Here is a 25,318-nt window from a genome sequence, read left to right as displayed (position 1 = left end):
TAGTAATTCTTAGAAACTGTGTTATCCAAAGTTTAAACAACTCAAGACTCAAAGAGATAAAGATAAATCTTTGTCTTGTTTCATAACTCGCAACTCTGTCTTTATCCAATAGAGCTGGATGTTCATTTTCTTCTCTATCCTGCCGTCCTCATTTAAACTGTGTTTCTCTAGGCTGCCTGGGTCAGAAATCTGTCCATCTTCTTAATTTAAAACTTTGATGGCCACTTGCTTAGTCACCAAAGAAGTATCTTGAGATTTTGAAGTACTTCTCAGTAGGATTTTATTAAATTCTTAGCCAAGTGCCCTCGTATTTCTTCTGTGTAGGGGATTGTGAGGTTGAGGAATGGCAGGGGGAGTTGTCTTTTGGTTACAGATGAAAGGACAGGAAAGCCAAAAACCCTGAAGATAAATTTTGCTCTTTCTCACCATTTTACTTAAGGCTGGACCTAATCTATCTACTAATGGATTGTAAGCACTCCTTTTCACTTTTAAAATTCATAACAGAGATCTGAATATCATCACAATTTCCTTTTAAGACATTCTTAGAAATATGATTTCTAACCTAGATGGGTGGGATGGGGAGTGGGAGGGAGGTCCAAGAGGGAGGTCCAAGAGGGAAGGGAAGATATAAACATTTAGCTGGTTCACTTCATTGTAAGTGAACCAACACAACATTGTAAAGCAGCTGCTGCTGCTGCTGCTAAGTCACTTCAGTCGTGTCCGACTCTGTGCGACCCCATAGACGGCAGCCCACCAGGCTCCTCTGTCCCTGGGATTCTCCAGGCAGGAATACTGGAGTGGGTTGCCATTTCCTTCTCTGTGTAAAGCAGCTATACCCCCCAAAAAAGGATAAAAAATAATAAACTTACTTCAATAAAAATTAATAAAATGAAAGTAAACCAAAAAACAAATAATTTCTAATAATTTAAATTGTAGCAACATCCCAGTGCAAAACCACTTAGAAATACTTTAGCATGTATAATAATGGTGTTTTACCTGCAGAAAACATAAATTAATTGATTGCCTAATATATGCCAGGGCTTCTCACATTACTTCATTAATACCCCATTGTCTTCCTGACACTTTCCCATGACTGGGCGAAGTGGATGGTGCATCTCCTGGTTTTCCCTCCCAAACTTGCTCTTCCCATCCATCATCTTCACCTGCTCAGTTGGTGGTAACTTCATCTTCCAGGTACTCAAGCCAAAAACTTTGGAGTCACTTGTAACTCTCCTGTATCTCCTATCTAACCTATCAATAAATCCTTTTGCTTTACTTTTAAACGTATCTGGAATCAGACTACTTCTCAGCATCTCCTCTTCCTGGGTCTAGGTCACCAGACTGTTGCAGTAGACTCCTAGCCAACTTCCTCCTTTTGGATGTGCTCTTCTGTTATCCCTGCATCTAAAATAATACTTTAAAAACTAAAGACAGATCATGTCAAGTTTCTCTTTCTCGCCAAGAGTACATTCAGTCACCTATAAAGCCCAGGCATAATTTGTGTCTTTTTACTAATCCCATCTACTTACATACTGTATTCTGGCCACACTGGCCTCTTAGCTGTTCCTTAAGCTCTCAGCTCAGAGCCTTTGTACTTGCTGTTCCCTTTGCCGAAAACATCCTTTCCCTTCATCTACTTCAGATTTTTACTCAAATATTTTTTTTCCATAAGAGTTTTCCTGATCACTCTATTTAAAATGAAACTCTTCCTTCCCAATTCCCCTATGCAACACACACAGACACACATATACATGTTAGTAACTATCCTCACTACCTGTTTTATTTTTCTCCACAGCACTTGTTAACATCTGATATATAGTATGTGTTTTATTAATGTATTAGTTTTATTTATTTTTCCTGTACCAGAATAACTTCACTAAAGAAAAGAATTTTGGTATTTCATTCACTGTTAATATCTTGGTATCTAGAACAATGTGGCACATAGCATGTACTCTATAAATACTTATTAAATGAATGAATTTATTCTTATAACAATGCCAGGAGATGATTACTGTATTTCATAAATTAGGAAAAATATGCCACCAAAACTGCCACTAACAATAACAAAAAGACAAAAACAGATGCAATGAGAGCTTCCCTGGTGACTCAGTGGTAAAGAATCTGCCTCCCAGTGCAGGAGACATGGGTTCAATCCCTTGTCTGGAAAATCCCACATACTGCAGAGCAACTAAGCCTATGCACCGCAACTGTAGAGCCTGTGCTCCAGAGCCTGGGAGCAGCAACTACTGAGTCCATGTGCTGCAACTACTTAAGCCTGAGTGCCTGGAGTATGTGCTCTGCAACAGGAGAATCCACCACAATGAGAAGCCCACATATTGCAACTGCAGAGTAGCCCCTTCTCTCTGTAACTAGAGAAAACCCCACACAGCAACCAAGACCCAGCACAGTCAGCACAGTCAAAAAAAAAAAAAAAAAATATATATATATAAAAAGATGCAATAAGGTTAAAGAACTAATCAAATAATTTTAATCCTTAAACTTTAAAAAATGTCTATTAATGAGACAGTTTAAATAATTTATGGTATAATGAAATAATGGAATAATATGCAGCTGTGAAAAATCATGAGGATAATCTTTATATTCTGATATGGAATAATCTCCAAGATATGTTTTTAAGTAAAGTTAGAAATATCATATGTTATCATTTGCTTCAGAATCAGGAAAATGTATACTTTTGCCAGTGTATGCATAGCCTAACTCTAGAAGAATACACAAGAAACAGTGAATACCACCAGAGATAAAAACTAAGTGACCAGGCATAGTTGTAGGAAGGGTCTTGTCTCTCTATGATAATTTATACCTTTAAAATTTTGAGCCATCTGAGTGTGTTACATATTCAAATATAAAATAAAATAATAATTTACCTAACATCAAACAACTTGTAAGTGACAGAGAGGGACATTTGAATTTAGGACTGCCTGACTCAGAAGTCCACTTTCTTTCCACTAGACCATACAGTCTCAGAGAAATTTGGCAGAATCAATGCAGTTCATTTTTCTAGTCAGTTGAATTCTTGAAAATCATCTCTAATATATATAAGGCAGAGGGATACTGACTTTTAGCAGGTCTTTCAGTCGAGTGAATGTCAGTAGTGTGAACAGCATAGAGAAGAGTATGTATACCTTTCTTAGTTTGCCGAAATCATTTCTTTTCTCTCCACAGCTGCTGGCTGGCAACTCAAGGAAGCAGTGGTTTGATAGCAAGTCCATTGCTGTGGTCATTCATTATACCTGTGACCCTTATCCTCATCAGCAACATTGTTATATTTATTATCATTGTAGTCAAAGTACTGTGGAAGAATAATCAGAATCTAACAAGGTAAGATCCCCAGTGAATGAGAAGTTGGCAGGCATGGTTCATGTAGTACATAATATAGCACAGTAATACATTCACTGCTCCTGGAAGAGTTTTCAGACTCCAGGAAAATGCAAGAATATGTGGTTTGCAGGACAGATTTTTTCTTACACTTTGTTTCAGAAAGTGGATCATTTCATCTTCCAACATCAATACTATAATGTGAGTCTACTGCATTACTTAAGTTACTTTTGTGCTATATAAGCCTAACTGAAAACTTAAACCCAAAGGCATCAAGGAAAAAATTTTATCTTCCAGTCCCAAATATTCATGAAATCAGATTTGAATAATTAAAAATATGAGAGGGTTGTGAAGAGATGCCAGTGACTGTATTTTCATTTCACAAACTAGTAACTGTATATTTTACATGTGTTGCCTGAATCACATAATGACTTTAAATTTTTGAAAATTAATTGCAAACATAAAAATTGAGAGATTTCACTTCAAAATTATATTTTCTCTTGAAAAAAATTAGAACATCTGGCAAGATTGGGCCCACATTCCCTGCAGATAGGGTGTGCACTCTCTGGTTTATTACAGCCTGTGAAGTAATTATTCCTCTCTGTAACCTTTATGACCTCAATAAGCATTTTCATTGTCATCACTGATATACAAAAAGAGCTTTGATTGGAGAGACAAAGAACAGAAACTATTAAACACATACCGTCCTCCCACTTCCATATCCTACAGCATGAACTGGTTAGAACACAGTGCTAATGAAGCTATGAATTCAGGCTTAATTCTATAAGACTGCTTAATCCAAGCAGACTTACTGCAAGTATATCTGTGAACTTTGTTGGTCACTAAATAGGTCTATTTTGTACAAACAGATGGGTGAAAAACAATCATAATTAGTATGAATGTAATCTTAAATGTGTACTTTCCTAGTCAGGAGTAATTATCATATTTCCTATATGGATGATAGCCTATATTGAGGGGAACTGTGGGGAAAAGACTATCACTTATACTCATTCAAACCTGTTTTTTAGCAGTGAAGAAAACTTTGTTAAAGTCTTGTTAGCCTAATTGTGAATTCTTAAATTTCCTTTATATAGATCAGTATCATTTAGGCCATAGCCATCAAACAAATTCATTGCAAAATTTTGACTGGCAGCCCATGGTTCTTAAATTGACTTATTACAATGAAGAGTGGGTTACAATTTAATTTTTAACAAATTATCTTCTATGTATCAGTTAAGTTTTGCTATATAACAAATTACCCCCAAATTTAACAGTTTAGAATGACAAATGTTTATTATTTGTCTTATGTGTGAGTGTTGGTCAGGTGGTTGTTTTGGTCTTGGCCAGTTTGAATGCTGGTGGATAATCTAGGATGAGTCACTTTTATGCTGATGTTGGTAATTGATTGGTATTAAGTGGGAACTACTTAGTTAGGGAAGCTTATGTCTGCTCCGTGTGATCTCACTGTCCATTAAACCAGTCCAGGTTTCTTAATATAGTACGCTCAGGGTTTCAAAGAGCAATAAGAAAAGGCATGCTCTGATGAGCAGAATGCTTTCAAGCCTCCGTTTGGGGAACAAATGCTGATGTCTCACTGATCAAAGTAAGTCATAAGGCCCAGCTCAGATACCAGGAATAGAGACAGCCTGACAGGAAGGTCTACACTTTAAAGGCTTATCAACCTATAGCATGCAAAGGTCCCAGATCCCCGAAAAAGGAATTACTGATCCAGTAGTGATAATCACTAAAATCAAATTTCATTCCAAGGAAAGGTTGATTCTTTGTGAAATTTGCCTGTATTTAAGGAAGTGTTTATGCTTGAGCTTTTAAGCAGATATCACTTTTTCCTTCTTTCCTTCCCTTCCTTCCTTTCTCTCTCTTTCTTTCTCTTCATATACATATATTTTATCCAGGGTGACATAGGTTTTTCTACCTGAAGCATAATGTTGTTTAATGAACAGTGTATATGTGGAGCTGATCATGTATTTTCAATAGGAGGTTAACAATGATATTAAAAAATAAGAACCTGAATTGAACCCTGTTTTCTTTCTTGCTTTCTCTTATTTAGCACAAAGAAGGTTTCATCCCTAAAGAAGATTCTTAGCACATTATCTGTTGCAGTCGTCTTTGGAATTACCTGGATTCTGGCATACTTAATGCTAACTGATAATGATGACATCAGGGTCATCTTCAGCTACATATTCTGTCTTTTCAACACAACTCAGGTATGGTATGGATTAGTCTGAAGGTAGCAGACCATGCAGTGGCAGAGATGATACCACCCTGGATCAAACTTTTTTTATCTTAAAACTCTCTGAAGGTCACTGCTTAGTTAACTTTAGTGACTCTATTTTTAATACACTTTGAGGAAAGGGGAATAAAAATGTTTTTATGACTTATCTACTACATCCTTTCCTGAGCTGGAGTTCATGGAATATAATTGCAATAGAGTTGGACCATGTTAGTCCTTCTCCAAGCAGAAGAGGTTCTGCCAAGCAGCTAGCCTTGTGAGTACCTCCTTTCCTTCTCTCCCATGCAGCAGGTCCAAGGAGCCTCACCATGGTTAGTATGGTCAGTGTTGCACTGGTCCCTGGAGCCTGGACCCCTGTGGGGTTGGCTGAATTTTTTCTTTCTCTCTTTTTTGAAATTTTATGATTATTAACTTTTAAAAAACTTTATTGAAGAATAATTGGAAATAACTGCTTTGATAGGAACAGAACCTTATGAAGTTGTTTTTGTGACATATGTAGGATGTCACATGTAGGACTGAAGATGCTCTTATTCTTGAGTCTTATCTCAAGAATATATTTAAAATAATAAATCTTTTAAAAAATTTCATTCATAGTTGTTTAAAATATCTGAATTGAAAATTTATATTCTTTCCTTCTTTGGAAACATTTTGGGAGTATCCACTGTGAGAGGCTCAACATTTAGATTAAGAATTATGGTCACCTTCTGATTTTCATCACGAAAAAATAGTCATATAAATGAATCCAAATGGTAACTGAAGATAAAAATTTTGTTTGACTTCAGAACATTTGTGTTCTTATTCATTCATATTTGTGTATTATATATTATTGTTGTTTAGCTCCTAAGTTGTGTCTGACTCTTTTGTTACCCTATGGACTGTAGCCTGCCAGGTTACTCTGTCCATGGGATTTCCCAGGTAAGAATATTGGAACTGGAGCAGGTTGCTGTTTCCTTCTCCAGGGGATCTTCCTACCCCAGCAATTGAATCTGCATCTCCTGCATTAGCAGGTGCAGTCTTTACCACTGAGCCACCAGGAAGCCCATGTATTATATAGGGGGAATGTCAAAAGTTTAAAATAAAACAAGGAGGCATTATTGAAAGACTTACCTTAAGATCAGGAATTTCTCTCTGTGCTTCTTATTCTGTGCCTCTTCCTATAGTGAACATTGCCTTTTGCTCTGATGAAATATATCACAAGGGCTTTCCATCAGTACATGGAGTTTCATCTTTTCTGAGCTGGCAGAGTGAATTTATACTTCAGTATAATTAAAGTACTCTTCTTTTTAGGTTGTTTCCATATCTTGGCTATTGTAAATGTTGTTAATGAACATTCGGATGCATGTATGTTTTTGAATTATTGTTTTTGTCTTCTTTGGCTATATGCTCAGGAGTGAAACTGCTTGATCATATGGTCATTCTATATTTAGTTTTTTTGAGGAACCTCCATATTGTGTACCACAGTGGCTGCATCAGCTTACATTACCGCCAATGCCTTTTGCCAGTCCTTCTATATTGGAATGTCATGTTATTTTGACTTTTTAATTTTAATGAATTTCTCATTAATGATAGTATGTTTTTGGAGTAATTGTTTAATGGATAGTTACTAAATACTAATGAGGACTTTTCTAGCTGATAATTTTTCTTTAGGTACCATGGCACATGGATTCCAGATTAGCTTGGCATTTAATTCTTGGCAATAATCTTTTTTTTTTTCATTTAAATTGCATAGACTTTACTGAGATTTTATGTTGTGGAAAAAAAACTGAGACAGGTGAGAATTTTTTTGTTCTTCTCACTCTTATATCACCCCATAGAATATTTTTTGAAATAATTTTGAACTCATAAGAAGTTATAAAAATAGTACAGAGAGTTCCTATGTAGCCTTTACCCAGCTCTTCTAGTGATAGCATCTTATATGACTATAATATATATAATAAAACCCAGTAAAGTGACATTGATACAATCCACATAGATTATTTACTTATAAACTTCAAATGTGGGGAGCTGTGTGCAGTATTGGGGAGCTGCTTGGCTGTCTGAATTGCTGCCACCACATTTAATGTTTGTAGGATGTCGCTCTCTATCCCAGGCAGTCCTCTCAGGCATTTTTTGAGAATAATTCCATTAAACAATAGATGTTTCAAAAGGGAGGGGATATATGTATACCTATGGCTGATTCATGTTGAGGTTTGACAGAAAACAACAAAATTCTCTAAAGCAATTAGCCTTCAATAAAAAAAAACAAAAAACAGTAGATGTGTGCCTGCCACCAAATTTGAATGGCTATAAGGCAGACCTTTACTGGTTGCAACACCTGAAGGAAACTCCCCAGAAGAACAATAAGTAGTGTAAGCTTAGTCTGGGATTGCCAGTCGAATCATGGAATTGTCACCTAAAGTGACCGGGAATTTAGAAAAGAATCTAAAAGAAGGTCTAGGCAAGGATATCTTCTCCTCCATGCACAGAAGAGACATATTATAAAATGGAGACTCATTACGAAATGTTAATACTTTATGGTAAAATTGAAGGTGGTCATTTGGTAAGAGCATTGAACTAGAAGGAGATTTAAGCTATCTTCCCCCTTTACAATTAATGATTTATATGATTTTAGGAAAGTTACACAACCTTTCTGAGTGAAAGGTTGTATAACATTGTTAAAATCAAGAAATGAACATTGGTACAATACTCTCAACTCAACTATGGATGTTATTTATTTTTCCACAAAGGATATTAATGAGGAATTATCAGGGGTCTTTTAGATGCTATAATGTACTTTATATGACCTTTATATTACAAGCAAGAGGCAGAGTAGTGTATCAGATACTGGAGTTTTGGAGCCAAACATATAGTTTAGTTCCAGATTCTACTGATTACTGGTTGTGTTAATTTTAGGCAAGTTACTTAATTTAGCTAAACTGTAGTTTCCTTATGTAAAATATAGAATGTAAAATATAGAATGAAGTGGGGCTGTTGACATTAACACAGTATTTTACAAAGTGGGCCTGAATATTGCCTACATCAGAATTTACACGATGTGTTAGAATGCTGATTCCTGAGCCTCACCCCTTACCTACTCAGTCAGAACCTGCAAGGTAAGAGCTAGAAATCTTCGTGCTAAACAAGGGCCCCAAGTGATTGTTATGGATACTAAGGAGTAGGAACAACTAGCTTAGTTCACCTGGAAGGCTGCTTCTAGGTTTAGAATAATCTGTAATTCTAATAAATATTTTACTGAGTGTTACAAGTATTACTTAAAATGTACAGTTTGATCTTTGTGCTAGTGAGAATTAGTTTGACCCATACATTTTGTCTTTTCAGATAACATCTTTGGCATTTTAGGGAGCACAGAATCCTGCAGGATGGTGTCTTTATGAATTCTTCATGGTCTAGGTCTTTTCCTAATTATTGTACAACCAGAAATTCTATCCAGCCTTATCTTTACCTTAGAGTGTGAATTCTGGAAAATCCAGGTGAAATCATGTACTGCACAAAAATGATGCTTTTCCAGGGGCCAGGTCTTCATGTCTCCAGAGCAAATTTCTCTCCCTTGAATAATCAGGATGACCAGTGGCCACTTTAGTCCTCCAGAAATCCATGTCCTGTTGAAAACATCCTCATGTCATCAAGGCCTTCAGGGGCGTAGATACCACCCATTGGGTAACAATCAAGTTAATCTTCCTGCTTTTGGCCAGAGATCTAGTGTATCCCTTGCCAATATGTATTGATACTATTAGTCAAACTCTCGGAATTATCTAACCATAGCACCAGAAGTCTCCTGTAATGGTATTCATATGATATGATTCTAGAAATAATCTTTTTAAGGCTTGGGGCCTAGTATATATCAATCTGGGAGACATCCATAGATTTTTTAAAATAGCTTTTATATTTTGAAATAGTCTTACACAAGAAATTGCAAAGACAGTACAGAGTTCCCCTATACTCTTTGCCCAGCTTTTCCCAATGCTAATATCTTGTATAACATTGTTAAAATCAAGAAATGAACATTGGTACAATACTCTCAACTCAACTATGGATGTTATTTATTTTTCCACAAAGGATATTAATGAGGAATTATCAGGGGTCTTTTAGATGCTATAATGTACTTTATATGACCTTTATATTACAAGCAAGAGGCAGAGTAGTGTATCAGATACTGGAGTTTTGGAGCCAAACATATAGTTTAGTTCCAGATTCTACTGATTACTGGTTGTGTTAATTTTAGGCAAGTTACTTAATTTAGCTAAACTGTAGTTTCCTTATCTGTAACATAGGGTAATAAACCTTATTTTATAGGATATTAGGACTAAATGAGAAGGATTAAATGATGAATATTGAATGAAAAGCATGTGCCTGATATTAATAAGAATGCAAAAAGTGGTTCTATACATTTTGAAAATGTATAGGAAATAGTGTTCAGTCTTCTGTGATTTTAACTCCTTGTGCATATCTGGTCTTCTTATGTGAAGTATAGAAAAGCAGTGAATAGAAGTGGCTTAAATATTTTTTGTCCTTAAATGTACCAAATTTCTAGTTATTTTACCAAAAATCCAAGAAATGTAGAATCATAGAATATTAGAACTGTAAGAAGATTCCCTAATTCTTCATGGTCAATCTACCCATGTTAGGAAACTGAAGATTACAGACATTAAAAAAAGAACAAAGTTACTGTGGTATACTAAAATTAATATTTGGTCCTTGTCTTCAGTTCCTGGCACACAGGTCCTTTAATCTTTGGACTCCCTGAGTGATGAGTGTTTTCTGCATGCTAATAAGATGAAAAGTGGCTGAGGTCCCCAGATAGCTTCAGGATTGAAGCTGGTCACCAGAAAGACCAAGGCTTGATTAGAAGTTGGAACTTCCAGCCCACTCCTCAACCTCCAGGGATGGGAGAAGGGTTGGATATTGAGTCATTCACCAACAGTTAATGATTTAATTGATCACATCTGTGTATTGAAACCTTTATAAAAACCCCTAAATGAAGGGGTTCCAGCCCACTCCCCAACCTCCAGGGATGGGAGAAGGGTTGGATATTGAGTCATTCACCAACAGTTAATGATTTAATTGATCACATCTGTGTAATGAAACCTTTATAAAAACCCCTAAATGAAGGGGTACACGGACCACAGCCTTGTCTATCTCAATGAAACTAAGCCATGCCGTATGGGGCCACCCAAGACGGATGGGTCATGGTGGAGAGGTCTGACAGATTGTGGTCCACTGGAGAAGGGCATGGCAAACCACTTCAGTATTCTTGCCTTGAGAACCCCATGAACAGTATGAAAAGGCAAAAGGATAGAACACTGAAAGATGAACTCCCCAAGTCAGTAGGTGCCCAATATGCTAATGGAGATCAGTGGAGAAATAACTTCAGAAAGAATGATGGGATGGAGCCAAAGCAAAAACGATACCCAACTGTGGATGTGACTGGTGATAGACGCAAAGTCCGATGCTGTAAAGAGCAATATTGCATAGGAACCTGGAATGTTAGGTCCATGAATCAAGGCAAACTGGAAGTGGTCAAACAGGAGATGGCAAGAGTGAACGTTGACATTCTAGGAATCAGCGAACTAAGATGGACTGGAATGGGTGAATTTAACTCAGATGACCATTATATCTACTACTGTGGGCAAGAATCCCTTAGAAGAAATGGAGTAGCCATCATGGTCAACAAAAGAGTCCAAAATGCAGTACTTGGATGCAATCTCAAAAACGACAGAATGATCTCTGTTCGTTTCCAAGGCAAACCATTCAATATCACGGTAATCCAAGTCTATGCCCCGACCAGTAACGCCGAAGAAGCTGAAGTTGAACGGTTCTATGAAGACCTACAAGACCTTCAAGAACTAACACCCAAAAAAGATGTCCTTTTCATTATAGGGGACTGGAATGCAAAAGTAGGAAGTCAAGAAACACCTGGCGTAACAGGCAAGTTTGGCCTTGGAGTACAGAATGAAGCAGGGCAAAGGCTAATAGAGTTTTGCCACGAGAACGCACTGGTAATAGCAAACACCCTATTCCAACAACACAAGAGAAGACTCTACACGTGGACATCACCAGATGGTCAACACCAAAATCAGATTGATTATATTCTTTGCAGCCAAAGATGGAGAAGCTCTATACAGTCAGCAAAAACAAGACCAGGAGCAGACTGTGGCTCAGATCATGAACTGCTTATTGCCAAATTCAGACTTAAATTGAAGAAAGTAGGGAAAACCACTAGACCATTCAGGTATGACCTAGATCAAATCCCTTATGAGTATACAGTGGAAGTGACAAATAGATTTAAGGGACTAGACCTGATAGACAGAGTGCCTGATGAACTATGGACAGAGGTTCGTGACATTGTACAGGAGACAGGGATCAAGAAAATCCCCATGGAAAAGAAATGCAAAAAAGCAAAATGGCTGTCTGAGGAGGCCTTACAGATAGCTGGGAAGAGAAGAGAAGCGAAAAGCAAAGGAGAAAAGGAAAGATATTCCCATCTGGATGGAGAGTTCCAAAGAATAGCAAGGAGAGATAAGAAAGCCTTCCTCAGCGATCAGTGCAAACAAATAGAGGAAAACAACAGATTGGGAAAGACTAGAGACCTCTTCAAGAAAATTAGAGATACCAAAGGAACATTTCATGCAAAGATAGGCTCGATAAAGGACAGAAATGGTATGGACCTAACAGAAGCAGAAGATATTAAGAAGAGATGGCAAGAATACACAGAAGAACTGTACAAAAAAGATCTTCACGACCCAGATAATCACGATGGTGTGATCACTCACCTAGAGCCAGACATCCTGGAATGGGAAGTCAAGTGGGCCTTAGAAAGCATCACTATGAACAAAGCTAGTGGAGGTGATGGAATTCCAGTTGAGCTATTTCAAATCCTCAAAGGTGATGCTGTGAAAGTGCTGCACTCGATATGCCAGCAAATTTGGAAAACTCAGCAGTGGCCACAGGGCTGGAAAAGGTCAGTTTTCGTTCCAATCCCAAAGAAAGGGAATGGCAAAGAATGCTCAAACTACCGCACAATTGCACTCATCTCACACGCTAGCAAAGTAATGCTCAAAATTCTCCAAGCCAGGCTTCAGCAATACGTGAACCGTGAACTTCCAGATGTTCAAGCTGGTTTTAGAAAAGGCAGAGGAACCAGAGATCAAATTGCCAATATCCGCTGGATCATCGAAAAAGCAAGAGAGTTCCAGAAAAACATCTATTTCTGTTTTATTGACTATGCCAAAGCCTTTGACTGTGTGGATCACAATAAACTGTGGAAAATTCTGAAAGAGATGGGAATACCAGACCATCTGACCTGTCTCTTGAGAAACCTGTATGCAGGTCAGGAAGCAACAGTTAGAACTGGACATGGAACAACAGACTGGTTCCAAACAGGAAAAGGAGTACGTCAAGGCTGTATATTGTCACCCTGCTTATTTAACTTATATGCAGAGTACATCATGAGAAACGCTGGGCTGGAAGAAACACAAGCTGGAATCAAGATTGCCGGGAGAAATATCAATAACCTTAGATATGCAGATGACACCACCCTTATGGCAGAAGAAGAACTAAAGAGCCTCTTGATGAAGGTGAAGGAGGAGAGTGAAAATGTTGGCTTAAAGCTCAACGTTCAGAAAACTAAGATTATGGCATCTGGTCCCATCACTCCATGGGAAATAGATGGGGAAACAGTGGAAACAGTGTCAGACTTTACTTTTTTGGGCTCCAGAATCACTGCTGATGGTGACTGCAGCCATGAAATTAAAAGACGCTTACTCCTCGGAAGGAAGGTTATGGCCAACCTAGATAGCATGTTTAAAAGCAGAGACATTACTTTGCCAACAAAAGTCCGTCTAGTCAAGGCTATGGTTTTTCCAGTGGTCATGTATGGATGTGAGAGTTGGACGGTGAAGAAAGCTGAGCGCCGCAGAATTGATGCTTTTGAACTGTGGTGTTGGAGAAGACTCTTGAGAGTCCCTTGGACTGCAAGGAGATCCAATCAATCCATCCTAAAAGAGATCAATCCTGGGTGTTCATTGGAAGGTCTGATGTTGAAGCTGAAGCTCCAATACTTTGGCCACCTCATGCGAAGGGTTGACTCATTGGAAAAGACCCTAATGCTGGGTAGGATTGGGGGCGGGAAGAGAAGGGGACGACAGAGGATGAGATGGTTGGATGGCATCACCGACTCGATGAACATGGGTTTGGGTAGACTCCGGGAGTTGGTGATGGACAGAGAGGCCTGGTGTGCTGCAATTCATGGGGTCGCAGAGAGTCGGACACGACTGAGCGACTGGACTGGACTGAAATGAAGGGGTTTGGAGATCCTGCAAGTTGGTGAACAGATTGAAGTGCTGGGAGGGTGACACACTCAGAGAGACCATGGAAGCCTCATGCTCTTGCCCTGTAATCTCTTCCGACTGGTTGTTCCTGACTTGTGTCCTTTATAATAAACAGGTAATAGTAAGTAAAGCTCTGTTGTGAGTTCTGTGAGTCCTTCTAGCAAATTATCCAACCTGAAGTGGGGAGGCAGTAGTCAAGTCGAACAGAAGAGTGGATCGCCTGGGGACCTGATACCATGACTGGCACCATTATGAGGGCAGTCGTGTGGGACTGAGCCCTTTGCCTGTAGGGTCTGACATGGACTCTGAGTAGTTAGTGTCAGAATTGAACTGTAGGACACCCAGTTGGTGTCAGAATTGGTTGGTGTCAGGAGGAAAACAAGCCTGTCCTTTGCACAGCCAACATGTGGCAAATGGGGACCTGAACTCAGGTCTCTTAAGTCTACTACTTACATACAGCTCTTCAAATATGAGAAGAACATTGCCTCAACCTTCATAGAAAAAAAGTATGTAGCAGTTGCTGACTGGTAAACTCAGGTTCTCGGCCACAAAGAAGGGTGGGGTGGCAGGGTGAAATACAATTTTTTCCCTGATTCTGTGTCTCAATACTTACTAATACTAAACTTTTATTCTGTCTGCCAGGGATTGCAAATTTTTATCCTCTACACTGTGAGAACAAAAATCTTCCAGAGTAAAGCTTCCGAAGTATTGAAGTCTTTGTCGTCCACCGCTGGGAGAGTGAAGGTGCTGCCGTCAAAGCCACTGAGGCTGCATGTGAGGATGTATAACATGATCAGGTCACTTCCAGCCCTAAATGAACGTTTTAGGCTGCTGGAGCCATCTACACTTACCGAGGAGATGTCTGAGAGTGATCAAGTAAACCCAAGCATTTAGATAGTAAAACTGTTACCTTTTGTGGCCCTCTATTTATTCAGCTCACTTTTTCTATTTCCTTTCTTTATTATCCAGTCTTCTCATAAAAGCTCCCTCAGTATATTTTGCTTAAAGTTAAGATTTAGATAAAACTCGTTGTTTATTATCATCAGGAATGGTGGACTTGGTAGTTTTTCTATTATTCAATAGAATCTTACCCCAATGGAGTGAAGACTCAGCTTTCAAGATAATTTGATTATCATTGCTCCCTACATCATAAAGTCTGTGTGACAAAGTTTGATAAAAATACAGAACCTAAAACAAATTATTTTACAATTTACCAAAAAGGACATGAAGAGAAAAATTTACCCCCCAGAACAAAATGATTTCTGGTGAACACTACGAGTTGCTTGTATGTATCATACTTCTGATCTGTGAATATTTTAAATTTGTATGTGCTTATACTTTTATTTCCGGTCAAGAACTTTGCATTTATTTAACCTCTGGAAAGTGTTTTTGTTTTTGTTTTCCTGTTAAAACAAAAAGCATATTTTGTGCCCAGAGGAATTGACTCCATGAGAATTGGGAAGTGAGACATAGAAAAATGAGCTGGTTGCTAAAGCCTCTGAATATTTCCTTCCAGTTCTTGATACATCTACCCTTTTATTGATGAAATGACAGTGAGGCTCAAAAAATGAAAAGTTAGTCAGTATCACCCCTTATGACTTTTAAAAGATCCAGCTGCTCATGAGGTTTCAAACACTTGAATTATGAATGGCTTCCTAAATAAAAAATGACCTCCACTGGGTTGGAGAGCACTCCCACTGGACTTTGGAGATAGAGTCTTTGAAATGCTGTGTTCTGTTTTGTCATAAACGAGGCACCTGCTGTGAGTGCACTGAGCTAAGGGACTAACAAATGTCAAGTAAGCTGTGGCATACCATTCTCACCACGCCTCAAAGAACATGTGTGTTTTATAGAAATGGTTGTAAATGACTGTTGGATTTCTAGGTGAGCCAAGAGCCTACTCCATCTGTAGTATAATTGAGACCTTACAGGATAATGGAAAATGTAAAAGGAAGAGAACAAGTAAAGCAATTCTCTGAGGTCAGTGTTTTTAGTGGTGTCATAGTGACATCCCTAGATAGGGGCCGGACTTTGGGAAAATTACAAGATGTGGTTGACCTACTCAATGTCCTGGAGTTTATATTCAGATGAAAATAAACCTTAAGTGGAGGCCACTTTAAATGTGGAAAAAAAATCACCAAAGAGCGACATTTAGCCTGAGGGTGAAACATGTGTTCCCTTGGTGGTTTTAGTTTTCTTTGTACTTTTTCCAACATTTTGGGAGGTGCAGCAAATGGAAATTCCATATACCATTCCTGGAAAGGCTCTACCATATGTGCGAAAGCACCATGTACTGTGCATGTTGTGGAGGCTAAGTCAGGCGAACATTGATGTTCCCCTACTTTCCCTGAATTTCTACCTCTTGGAAATAATTCTATTGATTTTTTACCTCATGCACTGGTTGGGAATCTTTTTTTAGTTTAGTGATCCAACTTGAGGGGAACAACCATCCTGATTTTGGGGTTTCCTTTCCTGGGTCTTAACAATTCAGAGATTACTGTTCGTCAGTCTGAATTGTTTTTTCTGTTACCCTTTCCATTTTGAAGTTCATGTTGCCTCTTTTTTTTTTTTTCCCCGTTACCAACAAAAGGAGATCATTCTCAAGCCCACTGTCATTGCCCCCTTCAGAAGAGCTTGGCATTCTTGGCCAATGCTTGGAAAACCTGGGCCAGAAGTGCTGACTGTATCATACCAGCCAGTCAACCACTGGAGCTCTCTAGCCCTGTGGGATCCCCTTACTGTGATCCTGGGATCTTCAGGACCTGGCTCCTCAGATGAGATCCAAGTAGAGCCACCAGGATTGGTTCCATCCCCAGGGGCAGGAAACATAGGGCTAGAGGGGGAGCGGCCAGTTACTAAGAGAGGAAGAAGCTTCCTGTTTACATTTTTAAAAACCTTGTGCTAACCATATTATGGCAATTTTAGAAGATCTTTATAAATTATCTTTTTCAAAAAAGCAAAATCAGTAATTCCCTGACCTATCAATAATGTCTGTTTTTTTTAATGTTCCCTTCTACTCTTTGTGTGAATACATAAGAATTGAAACAGCTATAATTATAGCAAATGAAATTTATTCTGAGTTTTAGTTACAGTTCCCCACTTCTTGTAATAATTGTATAATATAGCATAAGTTACCAAGTTGTTCTGTTATTTAATGTCTGTGTGCTACATTGTTTCAGTCACGTCCGACCCTTTGGACCATAGCCCACCAGGCTGCTATGTCCTTGGGATTCTCCAGGCAAGGATACTGGAGTGGGTTGCCATTTCCTCATCCTGGGGATCTTCCCAACCCAGGGATCGAACCTGCATCTCTTACATCTCCTGAGTTGGCAGGCAGGTTCTTTACCACTAGCGCCATGAAGTCTAGATCATTTCAACCTTTAATATTATAGTGACATATGATTAATAAACTGGTATATATATTTTTTCCTTTATTTTAAATTATTTCCTGAAAATAAATTCTCAGGATGATGATAAACATGTCAAAGGGATGAACATTTAAGTTCCTTATATATACTATTATCTTGACAAAAATGTGACTAACATTATGGAGTACCATAAACAGTTTTTTGTATACTGTTTACTTTGGTGGTGTTCTATTTTTAAAATTATTCATATGTGTATGTAGTCCATTTATCAATTGAACTGTTATTTTTTCTCATAAATTTGTATGAATTCTTTTCTATTATGGCTATTAGCCCTTTAACTATTACATTTAGTGATAGTCTTTTCCCCCAGTTTGTTTCCTCTCTTTATAAGATAATAAAATGCTCACTCTGCATTCGATTCAAAATATCCAAAAGATTTATAGGAGCATTTAGCATTTCTTGAGTTTAAATGTCTTCATGCAGGGAGAGTATTTTAAATTAAGGAATGATTTTGTATTAAGGAATAGGTTAGGGATTATGCAAAAACTTCTAAAATGAATAACAGGGGTATAAATATGACAACCATGGCCAAAGGAATCATGTATTACAGACACAGGCCATCTCTCACCCTTCATTATATCGTGTAACAGCTGGGTGGAGTTCCATGACAAAGTTATTTTTTCCTCTCCAACATGCTTTCTTTTTGCATCTATCTACCCTTTCTTAAAATAAAACACTAAATCTTGGAGAAGGTTAGCAACTATTTGTTAACACACACAAAAACCTCAGGGAGATTCAAATGTTACACATGCATCATCTGTATTACTTCACTTACATTAAAATGTGTATTTGAAAAAAATACAAAAGCTGATGAAAATAGAGTAAGAAAATCAGGAGGAAGAGAAAATAATAAAAGCAATAAGTAAGAAGAGAAGGATAAGATCAGTACCAAAGGAACATGTCTGGTGAGCTTATATTTTTGCTATGAAAAGGGCAGGAGACCTGAGTTCAATCCCTGGGTTGGGAAGATCCCTGGAGAAGTGAATGGCTACCCACTCCAGTATTCTTGCCTTGAGAATTCCATGGACAGAGGAGCCTGGAGGGCTGCAGTCCATGTCGTTGCAGAGTCAGACATGACAGAAACAACTTAGCACACGTGCATAAAATACAAAAGTTATACAATACAAAGTGCACCATAGGAATCTTCAATCTCGCAAGTAGGTCACTGAAGACTATTTTTGTTTGGTTTTTAAAAAATATAGAAGTGGTTTTCCTTAATGTTGGTTATTGGAGTTAATTTTGTTTTGCTTTTTAAAAAATTTTTTTAAATTAACTTCATTGCCATATAATTTACATGCAATAAAATGTACCCATTTTAAGTGTATAATTAGATGAGTTTTAACAAATGTGTACACCTGTGAAACAAGATTAAGAACATTTCCTTCACCCTGTAACCTACTCTGCCCCAGTTAAACCTGACTTCACCCTTCCCAGCTCCAGGCAACCACTTGTCTGCTTTCTACCACCATGCGTTAGTTTTGCCTGTTCCAGAATGCCGTGTAAGTAGGGCCATATCCTCTTTTGAGTCTGGCTTCTTTCATTCAGCAGAGGGTCTTTGAGATTGATCCATGTTATATATATATCAGTGGCTTGCTTTTTATTGCTGAGTAAAATTCAGTTTGGATAGATCACATTTTGTTTATGTATTCACTAGTTGAGGGACATTTAGTCATTTCTAGGTTTTGAAAACCATGAATAAAACTGATACAACCATTCTTCTATAAGTCTTTGTGTAGATATGTTTTCTCTTGAAATATCTAGTATAGTGTAACACTAAGTCACAGAGTAAGTGTATATTTAACTATGCAGGAAACTGCCAGTTTTTCAAAGTAGTTTTGCCATTTTATACTCTCAGTAGCAATATATGGGAATTAGTATTTAAAGTCCTGATTTTTGAATTGTTTCAAAAAGGGGAAAAAGGTCGTTAAATTCTTGTCGCAAGCGGTTGACCATGTTTCTGAAAGATCCCATTGCTTGATATGTTAGCCCTTTATTTTAACAAAGAAGAAAAAAATAAACGCAGAGCAGAGTGGTATGATCTTATGCTGTTATCTCTTAAAAGTTGTATTTCCCAGGGAACTATAGTCCAATTCTTATCTTCTTCCAGTAGAGTTTCCTTACACGTGGAAGTATTACATTGATAATTTGCTGAACTTTGATATAATCTGCTATGAAACCATGACATATTGAGACCTTCTGGACCTTTGCAATGACAAAAAAATTGATTTTTCTGCCATGGTACCTACCAAGTAATAGCAGACTAGGGCAGCATTCTGGACTGGCAGTTGTGGTCTCAGCTACAAGTTATGTGACTTAAAGCAAGACATTTGCCTCTCTGGGCATAAGCCTAGGCTCTACCTTTGTAATGGGCAGGACTGGTGGCTCAGATGGCAAAGAATCCCCCTGCAGTTCAGGAGACACAGATTTGATCCCTGGGTCAAGAAGATCCCCTGGAGAAAGGGAATGGCTACCCATCCTGGTATTCTTGCCTGGAGAATTCCACGGACAGAGGAGCTTGGTGGGCTACAGTCCATGGGGTTGCAAAGAGTTGGACATGACTGAGCAATTAACATTATTATTACTAGTAGGTAACTTCTAAACTCTGTACCAGCTCTAGAATTTTGTGACTCTAAATACAGGATGAAATTATTTTAAAATTATTTTTTCACCTACATATTACATGAGTATATTCCTTTGAAAAAGAAAATAGAGCATGCCAGATAGAGCCAAAGTCCCAGCCCTTTCATCTATACAGAACAGCTTTCAAGGAGCAGTTTCTCTAAAGAGAGGTGGACATAGAGCCCTCATGGTAGGGCAAAAATATTTTGGGGGTCTCAATGGATGTGCAGCTGGTAGGACAGACTAAGTATTTTGCTAAGAACGACTAACTCAGAGGTATACAGTAAGAATATCATTTTCTCCTTTATTATTTCTACATGGGGTAGCAGCTTTCTTTGTTTACACAAATAGATCTTTATGTTTGGCCAGTGGTAGGGAGGCTCACCTGACCAACCGGACCCTATCTGGTCCTCATGAGTTTCCCCTTCTGTTTGGAGTTCTCTTATTTAGCCAACTGCTGCCACACAGAGCTGACTCTCAGGAAGGGATCTAACTTCTCTTATGAAATTCTTACCCTGGAAGGAACTTACGTCATTTCTTTGGTTCCTCTGAGGGTAGCTGAGATGACTGAAATTTTCAAAATGATTTACACTAACTACTAAAAGAGAACATGATGAAACAGATGTTTCATCCAACTTGTTTACAAGGCTCCTAATCTTTGTCCCACTTCCTATCAGTCAAAGAAGCTTCCTTTTCACCCTTAGGATTTTTTCTTTTCTATTGGGAGAATGTGAGCCACACTGACTTATGGAGAAAAAGATCAGTTCAGTTCAGTTCAGTCCAGTCACTCAGTCGTGTCCGACTCTTTGCGACCCCATGAACTGCAGCATGCCAGGCCTCCCTGTTCATCACCACCTGCCGGAGTTTACCCAAACCCATGTCCATCGAGTCGGTGATGCCATCCAGCCATCTCATCCTCTGTCGTCCCCTTCTCCTCCTGCCCTCAATCTTTCCCAGCATCAGGGTCTTTTCAAATGAGTCAGCTCTTCACATCAGGTGGCCAAAGTATTGGAGTTTCAGGTTCAACATCAGTCCTTCCAATGAATACCCAGGACTGATCTCCTTGCAGTCCAAGGGACTCTCAAGAGTCTTCTCCAACACCACAGTTCAAAAGCATCAATTCTGTGGCGCTCAGCTTCCTTCACCGTCCAACTCTCACATCCATACATGACCACTGGAAAAATCATAGCCTTGACTAGATGGACCTTTGTTGGCAAAGTAATGTCTCTGCTTTTTAATATGCTGTCTAGGTTGGTCATAATTTTCCTTCCAAGGAGTAAGCATCTTTTAATTTCATTGCTGCAATCACCATCTGCAGTGATTTTGGAGCCCAGAAAAATAAAGTCAGCCACTGTTTCCCCATCTATCTGCCATGAAGTGATGGGACCGGATGCCATAATCTTAGTTTTCTGAATGTTGAGCTTTAAGCCAACTTTTTCACTCTCCTCTTTCACTTTCACCAAGAGGCTCTTTAGTTCTTCACTTTGTGCCATAAGGGTGGTGTTATCTGCATATCTGAGGTTATTGATATTCCTCCTGGCAATCTTGATTCCAGCTTGTGCTTCTTCCAGCCCAGCGTTTCTCATGATGTACTCTGCATATAAGTTAAATAAGCAGGGTGACAATATACAACCTTGACGTACTCCTTTTCCTATTTGGAACCAGCCTGTTGTTCCATGTCCCGTTCTAACTGTTGCTTCCTGACCTGCATACAGGTTTCTCAAGAGACAGGTCAGATGGTCTGGTATTCCCATCTCTTTCAGAATTTTCCACAGTTTATTGTGATCCACACAGTCAAAGGCTTTGGCATAGTCAATAAAGCAGAAATAGATGTTTTTGTGGAACTCTCTTGCTTTTTCAATGATTCAGCGGATGTTGGCAATTTGATCTCTGGTTCTTCTGCCTTTTCTAAAACCAGCTTGAACATCTGGAAGTTCCCGGTTCACGCATTGCTGAAGCCTGGTTTTGAGAATTTTGAGCATTACTTTGCTAGCGTGTGAGATGAGTGCAATTGTGCGGTAGTTTGAGCATTCTTTGGCATTGCCTTTCTTTGGGATTGGAATGAAAACTGACCTTCTCCAGTCCTGTGGCCACTGCTGAGTTTTCCAGATTTGCTGACATATTGAATACAGCACTTTCACAGCATCATCTTTTAGGATTTGAAATAGCTCAACTGGAATTCCATCACCTATACTAGCTTTGTTCGCAGTGATGCTTCCTAAGGCCCACTTGACTTCACATTCCAGGATGTCTGGCTCTAGGTGAGTGATCACACCATCGTGATTATCTGGGTCATGAAGATCTTTTTTGTACAGTTCTTCTGTGTATTGATCAGGTGGTAGGTAAGTGAGTTGACTACATTTCTCAAAACCACAGTACAGCTGTAACCCTTCTTCAGATATCTGTGAAACTTGGGGAGTAACCTTCAAATGTAGAGTTCTCACTTCTCTCCTTGCTATAGGCTAAGCTAAAGGTCTTTCCTCATACTGTTTCTCCTTTTTTCACATGCTTCCACCTTTCACATTTCTGATTCAGGGTTATTCTATGTGTTCATTTCAAACCAAATTCACCTGAACATGGGGCAGAGGACCAGGTGATCATGAAGTTCAATTTATTCTGTCAGTACTTTTCGAAATGCCACACACACCAAAATAGATGGTATTTTTAACTAACAGCACTTTAAAGGTGTGCTTATGGAGTTTCTAGAACAATCTTCCTGGTGGTTTGTTTGATGCTTATTCCAATAAATGTGACCCTAAGTGCTTAGGAAGTGGCAAGTGTATAACTTAGCTTTTCTGGTTTCTCTAATGAAAGGCAGCATAACTAAAATCAGTGTCTACACATAGAGTAGGAGAAAGCATGTTCTTGGTAAGAGTGGTAAGTGGCTCAATTCAGTCTATTGTTCTGTGTCCAATTATCACCAGCATTTATTGGGAGCCTAAGTAAAGAGACCTGTATCATCAGCAATTGTGGCACATTACAGAAGAGCAATAACTATTTCACTGACTCAACAGATATTCACTGAATGCCACATGAGAGAGGAGCAGAAAGGGAAATATGATTTATGGGTAATGTTCTTACCTTTGGGTTGGGTGTTGAGCTCCAGCTGTTCATGAGGCTCTTAAATTAATTTTTTAAAAGTAATTTTTATATAGGATCAGGAACACAAAAGGTCGCTGATGTTTTTGTGAACAGTTTAGTAATTTAAACAAGAAAATGGGCAGGATATGGTTTTGGTTATAAAGGTGTCTATAACCTAAAGGGGGAAATTTGACAAACTCAGGATAATTTCATGCTCTCATATAACATATTACTAAACCTAAATATCCTTGATTTCATGCCCAATAACAGTATTGTAAGCCTACATCCCACTGCATAGCAAGAAGCAAAATCTTTTACAAAGTTCTTCATTGAAAATTTCAAAATGTGTATTTCTGGAGAATCCTGGGGAAATCCTTTAATGTGGCAGGAAGTCTTTCTTGTCTCAGGTCACTTTAGCCTCTGATCTGGCTTCCAAATGATGCTTTACTAATCTGATGTCTCACTTCTTGCCCCAGGCAGCTCTTGCTTCTGCTTTGACCAGAGGAATCATCATTACCATATCTCTCAGTTTCCTCAGTAGTACCTAGGGACAGTCAGTTAGTCAGTCAGTTCAGTCGCTCAGTCGTGTCCAACTCTCTGTGACCCCATGGACTGCAGCACGCCAGGCCTCCCTGTCCATCACCAACTCCTGGAGTTTACTCAAACTCATGCCCACTGAGTCAGTCATGCCATCCAACCATCTCATCCTCTGTCGGCCCCTCTTCCTCCCGCCTTCAATATTTCCCAGCATCAGGGTCTTTTCAAATGAGTCAGTGACAGGTTTAACATTAAACAAGTCTTCACTGATTGCTTCAGGATGAAGCACAAGGGAATTACAACATAAAGAATTTTAAGCTGCTTTCAGAGTCCACAAGCCCTAGTCCCTCTGAAGGCAAATGTACGGGTGCCTTTCTTACCAGCTTCCAGCTGGCCCCAGTGTAGCAGGGATCAATTTATTTCTTCTCAATGGCAAGCTGTTTGCTCAGGAGCCTAGAGGGAGGAAATGCGTTCCCCTCATGCCAGGCTAAGGTTCATCTCCTTATCCTCTTCCCCAGACTCTGACTTCTCTTTAGGTATATTGATAGTGGTGTTATCTCTGTCTGTATTTGTGTGGTTTAATCCAATCTCAAACCATCTCAAAGACATCAGAATACTATTACCAACAGAAGTTAGTTTCCCCAAATCTGCATCACTCAGTTCTAAATTACAAGCTATGAAGAACAAGTCTTCGGAGAAAATCTGGAACTTTTTTCATTCTTACTACAGTCTTTTGCTCCCCAAATGCTGCCAAGCAATTGCTCAAAGAATAATACATAGAATGTTGGAAAATACATTTCAGAGGCAAGAATTCTAAAATCATGTATTTCACTCTCAAACATAATTTTTCAGACTTACAACTGCGAAAATGTCACTCTTTACTAAAAGTACGTAACTTCTCACCTTAAATTCACTTTATCTATCTGGTGAACAACTGAGGACCAAGTAAGTTCAAATTGATTTTTGCTGAGTCTTTATCTTAGAAAGCAAAAGTTTCCAGCAACTTTTAAAATAGCACTCCCCTCCCCATGCCCAGATTCCATCACCTATTCCCTCCTCCTCCCAAATTTCAGGCTTCAGTCTAAAGCCAGCATACTTCTTATAGAAACACGCATATTCAAAACAAATGCTTTAGATAAATGGAAAGAGTATGTAAGGCACGCTCAAATATCTTATTTCCGAAATGGCTCTGGGATCCTTAATCAGTCTTAATTTCCTAGCCTTTACCTTTTACACACCCATAAAATCTGTCCTGTCTCGTAAGCGCTGTTGGGAACTCCTTGTTCACAAACTGATTCATTCCCATTCCCCGCACAGTGCTGACAAAGCGTAGGCGCCCAATAATAAATGAATGAGTTTGTAGAAGGAAGGCGGGGAAAAGGTTAGTCTTTTCGAGATAGGACTAGGAGAACTACAATGGCTACAAAAGAACAAAAAAACACGAACTTGGACAAACGCCTACTCTTGGCTCTCAGAGTCCAGAAAACCAGGTTACGTCCCGCCCACTGGCGAAAAACGGGAAATCCTACTGTTCAGGAAAACCGGAAGTGCCTGGTCACGCCCCGCGCATGCGTGCATCCGTTTTGCGTGCACTTCCTACACTTATCCAGTCATCCAGTGAGAAAGCAAAGACTCAGACCCCTGCAGACCTCGGCGTCGTTAGTCCCCGCCCCACCGACGTTGCGCATGCGCCCTGGATCGGTCCGCTCGCTCAGAGGCGGAGCGAAAGGACAGATTTT

General features: G+C 38.9%; 1 protein-coding gene and 1 long non-coding RNA gene across 4 annotated transcripts in view; one reads left to right on the top strand and one right to left on the bottom strand.

The window, feature by feature from the left end:
* Positions 1–14,840, top strand: part of ADGRG7 (adhesion G protein-coupled receptor G7) — a 72,880-nt gene extending 58,040 nt beyond the window's left edge. For all 3 annotated transcript variants that reach the window (XM_081572444.1, XM_081572445.1, XM_081572446.1), the window contains exons 14-16: positions 3,184–3,339; positions 5,405–5,561; positions 14,557–14,840. In XM_081572444.1, coding sequence (XP_081428570.1) covers positions 3,184–3,339; positions 5,405–5,561; positions 14,557–14,808 — 565 coding nt within the window. In that variant the 3' untranslated portion in view covers positions 14,809–14,840. The remainder of the gene's footprint in view (positions 1–3,183; positions 3,340–5,404; positions 5,562–14,556) is intronic.
* Positions 5,959–25,170, bottom strand: LOC145539072 (uncharacterized). Its single transcript, XR_014077556.1, has 3 exons — positions 25,026–25,170; positions 9,030–9,186; positions 5,959–6,823 (listed from the first exon to the last, which is right to left on the bottom strand). It is a non-coding gene; the product is annotated as an uncharacterized LOC145539072 (long non-coding RNA).
* Between the last annotated feature and the right edge of the window lie 148 nt (positions 25,171–25,318).

This window comes from Giraffa tippelskirchi, chromosome 2, assembly GCF_054371585.1.
Source record: "Giraffa tippelskirchi isolate mGirTip1 chromosome 2, T2T-mGirTip1v1.2.pri, whole genome shotgun sequence".
Taxonomy (NCBI): domain Eukaryota; kingdom Metazoa; phylum Chordata; class Mammalia; order Artiodactyla; family Giraffidae; genus Giraffa; species Giraffa tippelskirchi.
The sequence above is the reverse complement of the archived record's forward strand: the minus strand, read 5'-3'. Positions and strand labels throughout refer to the sequence as shown.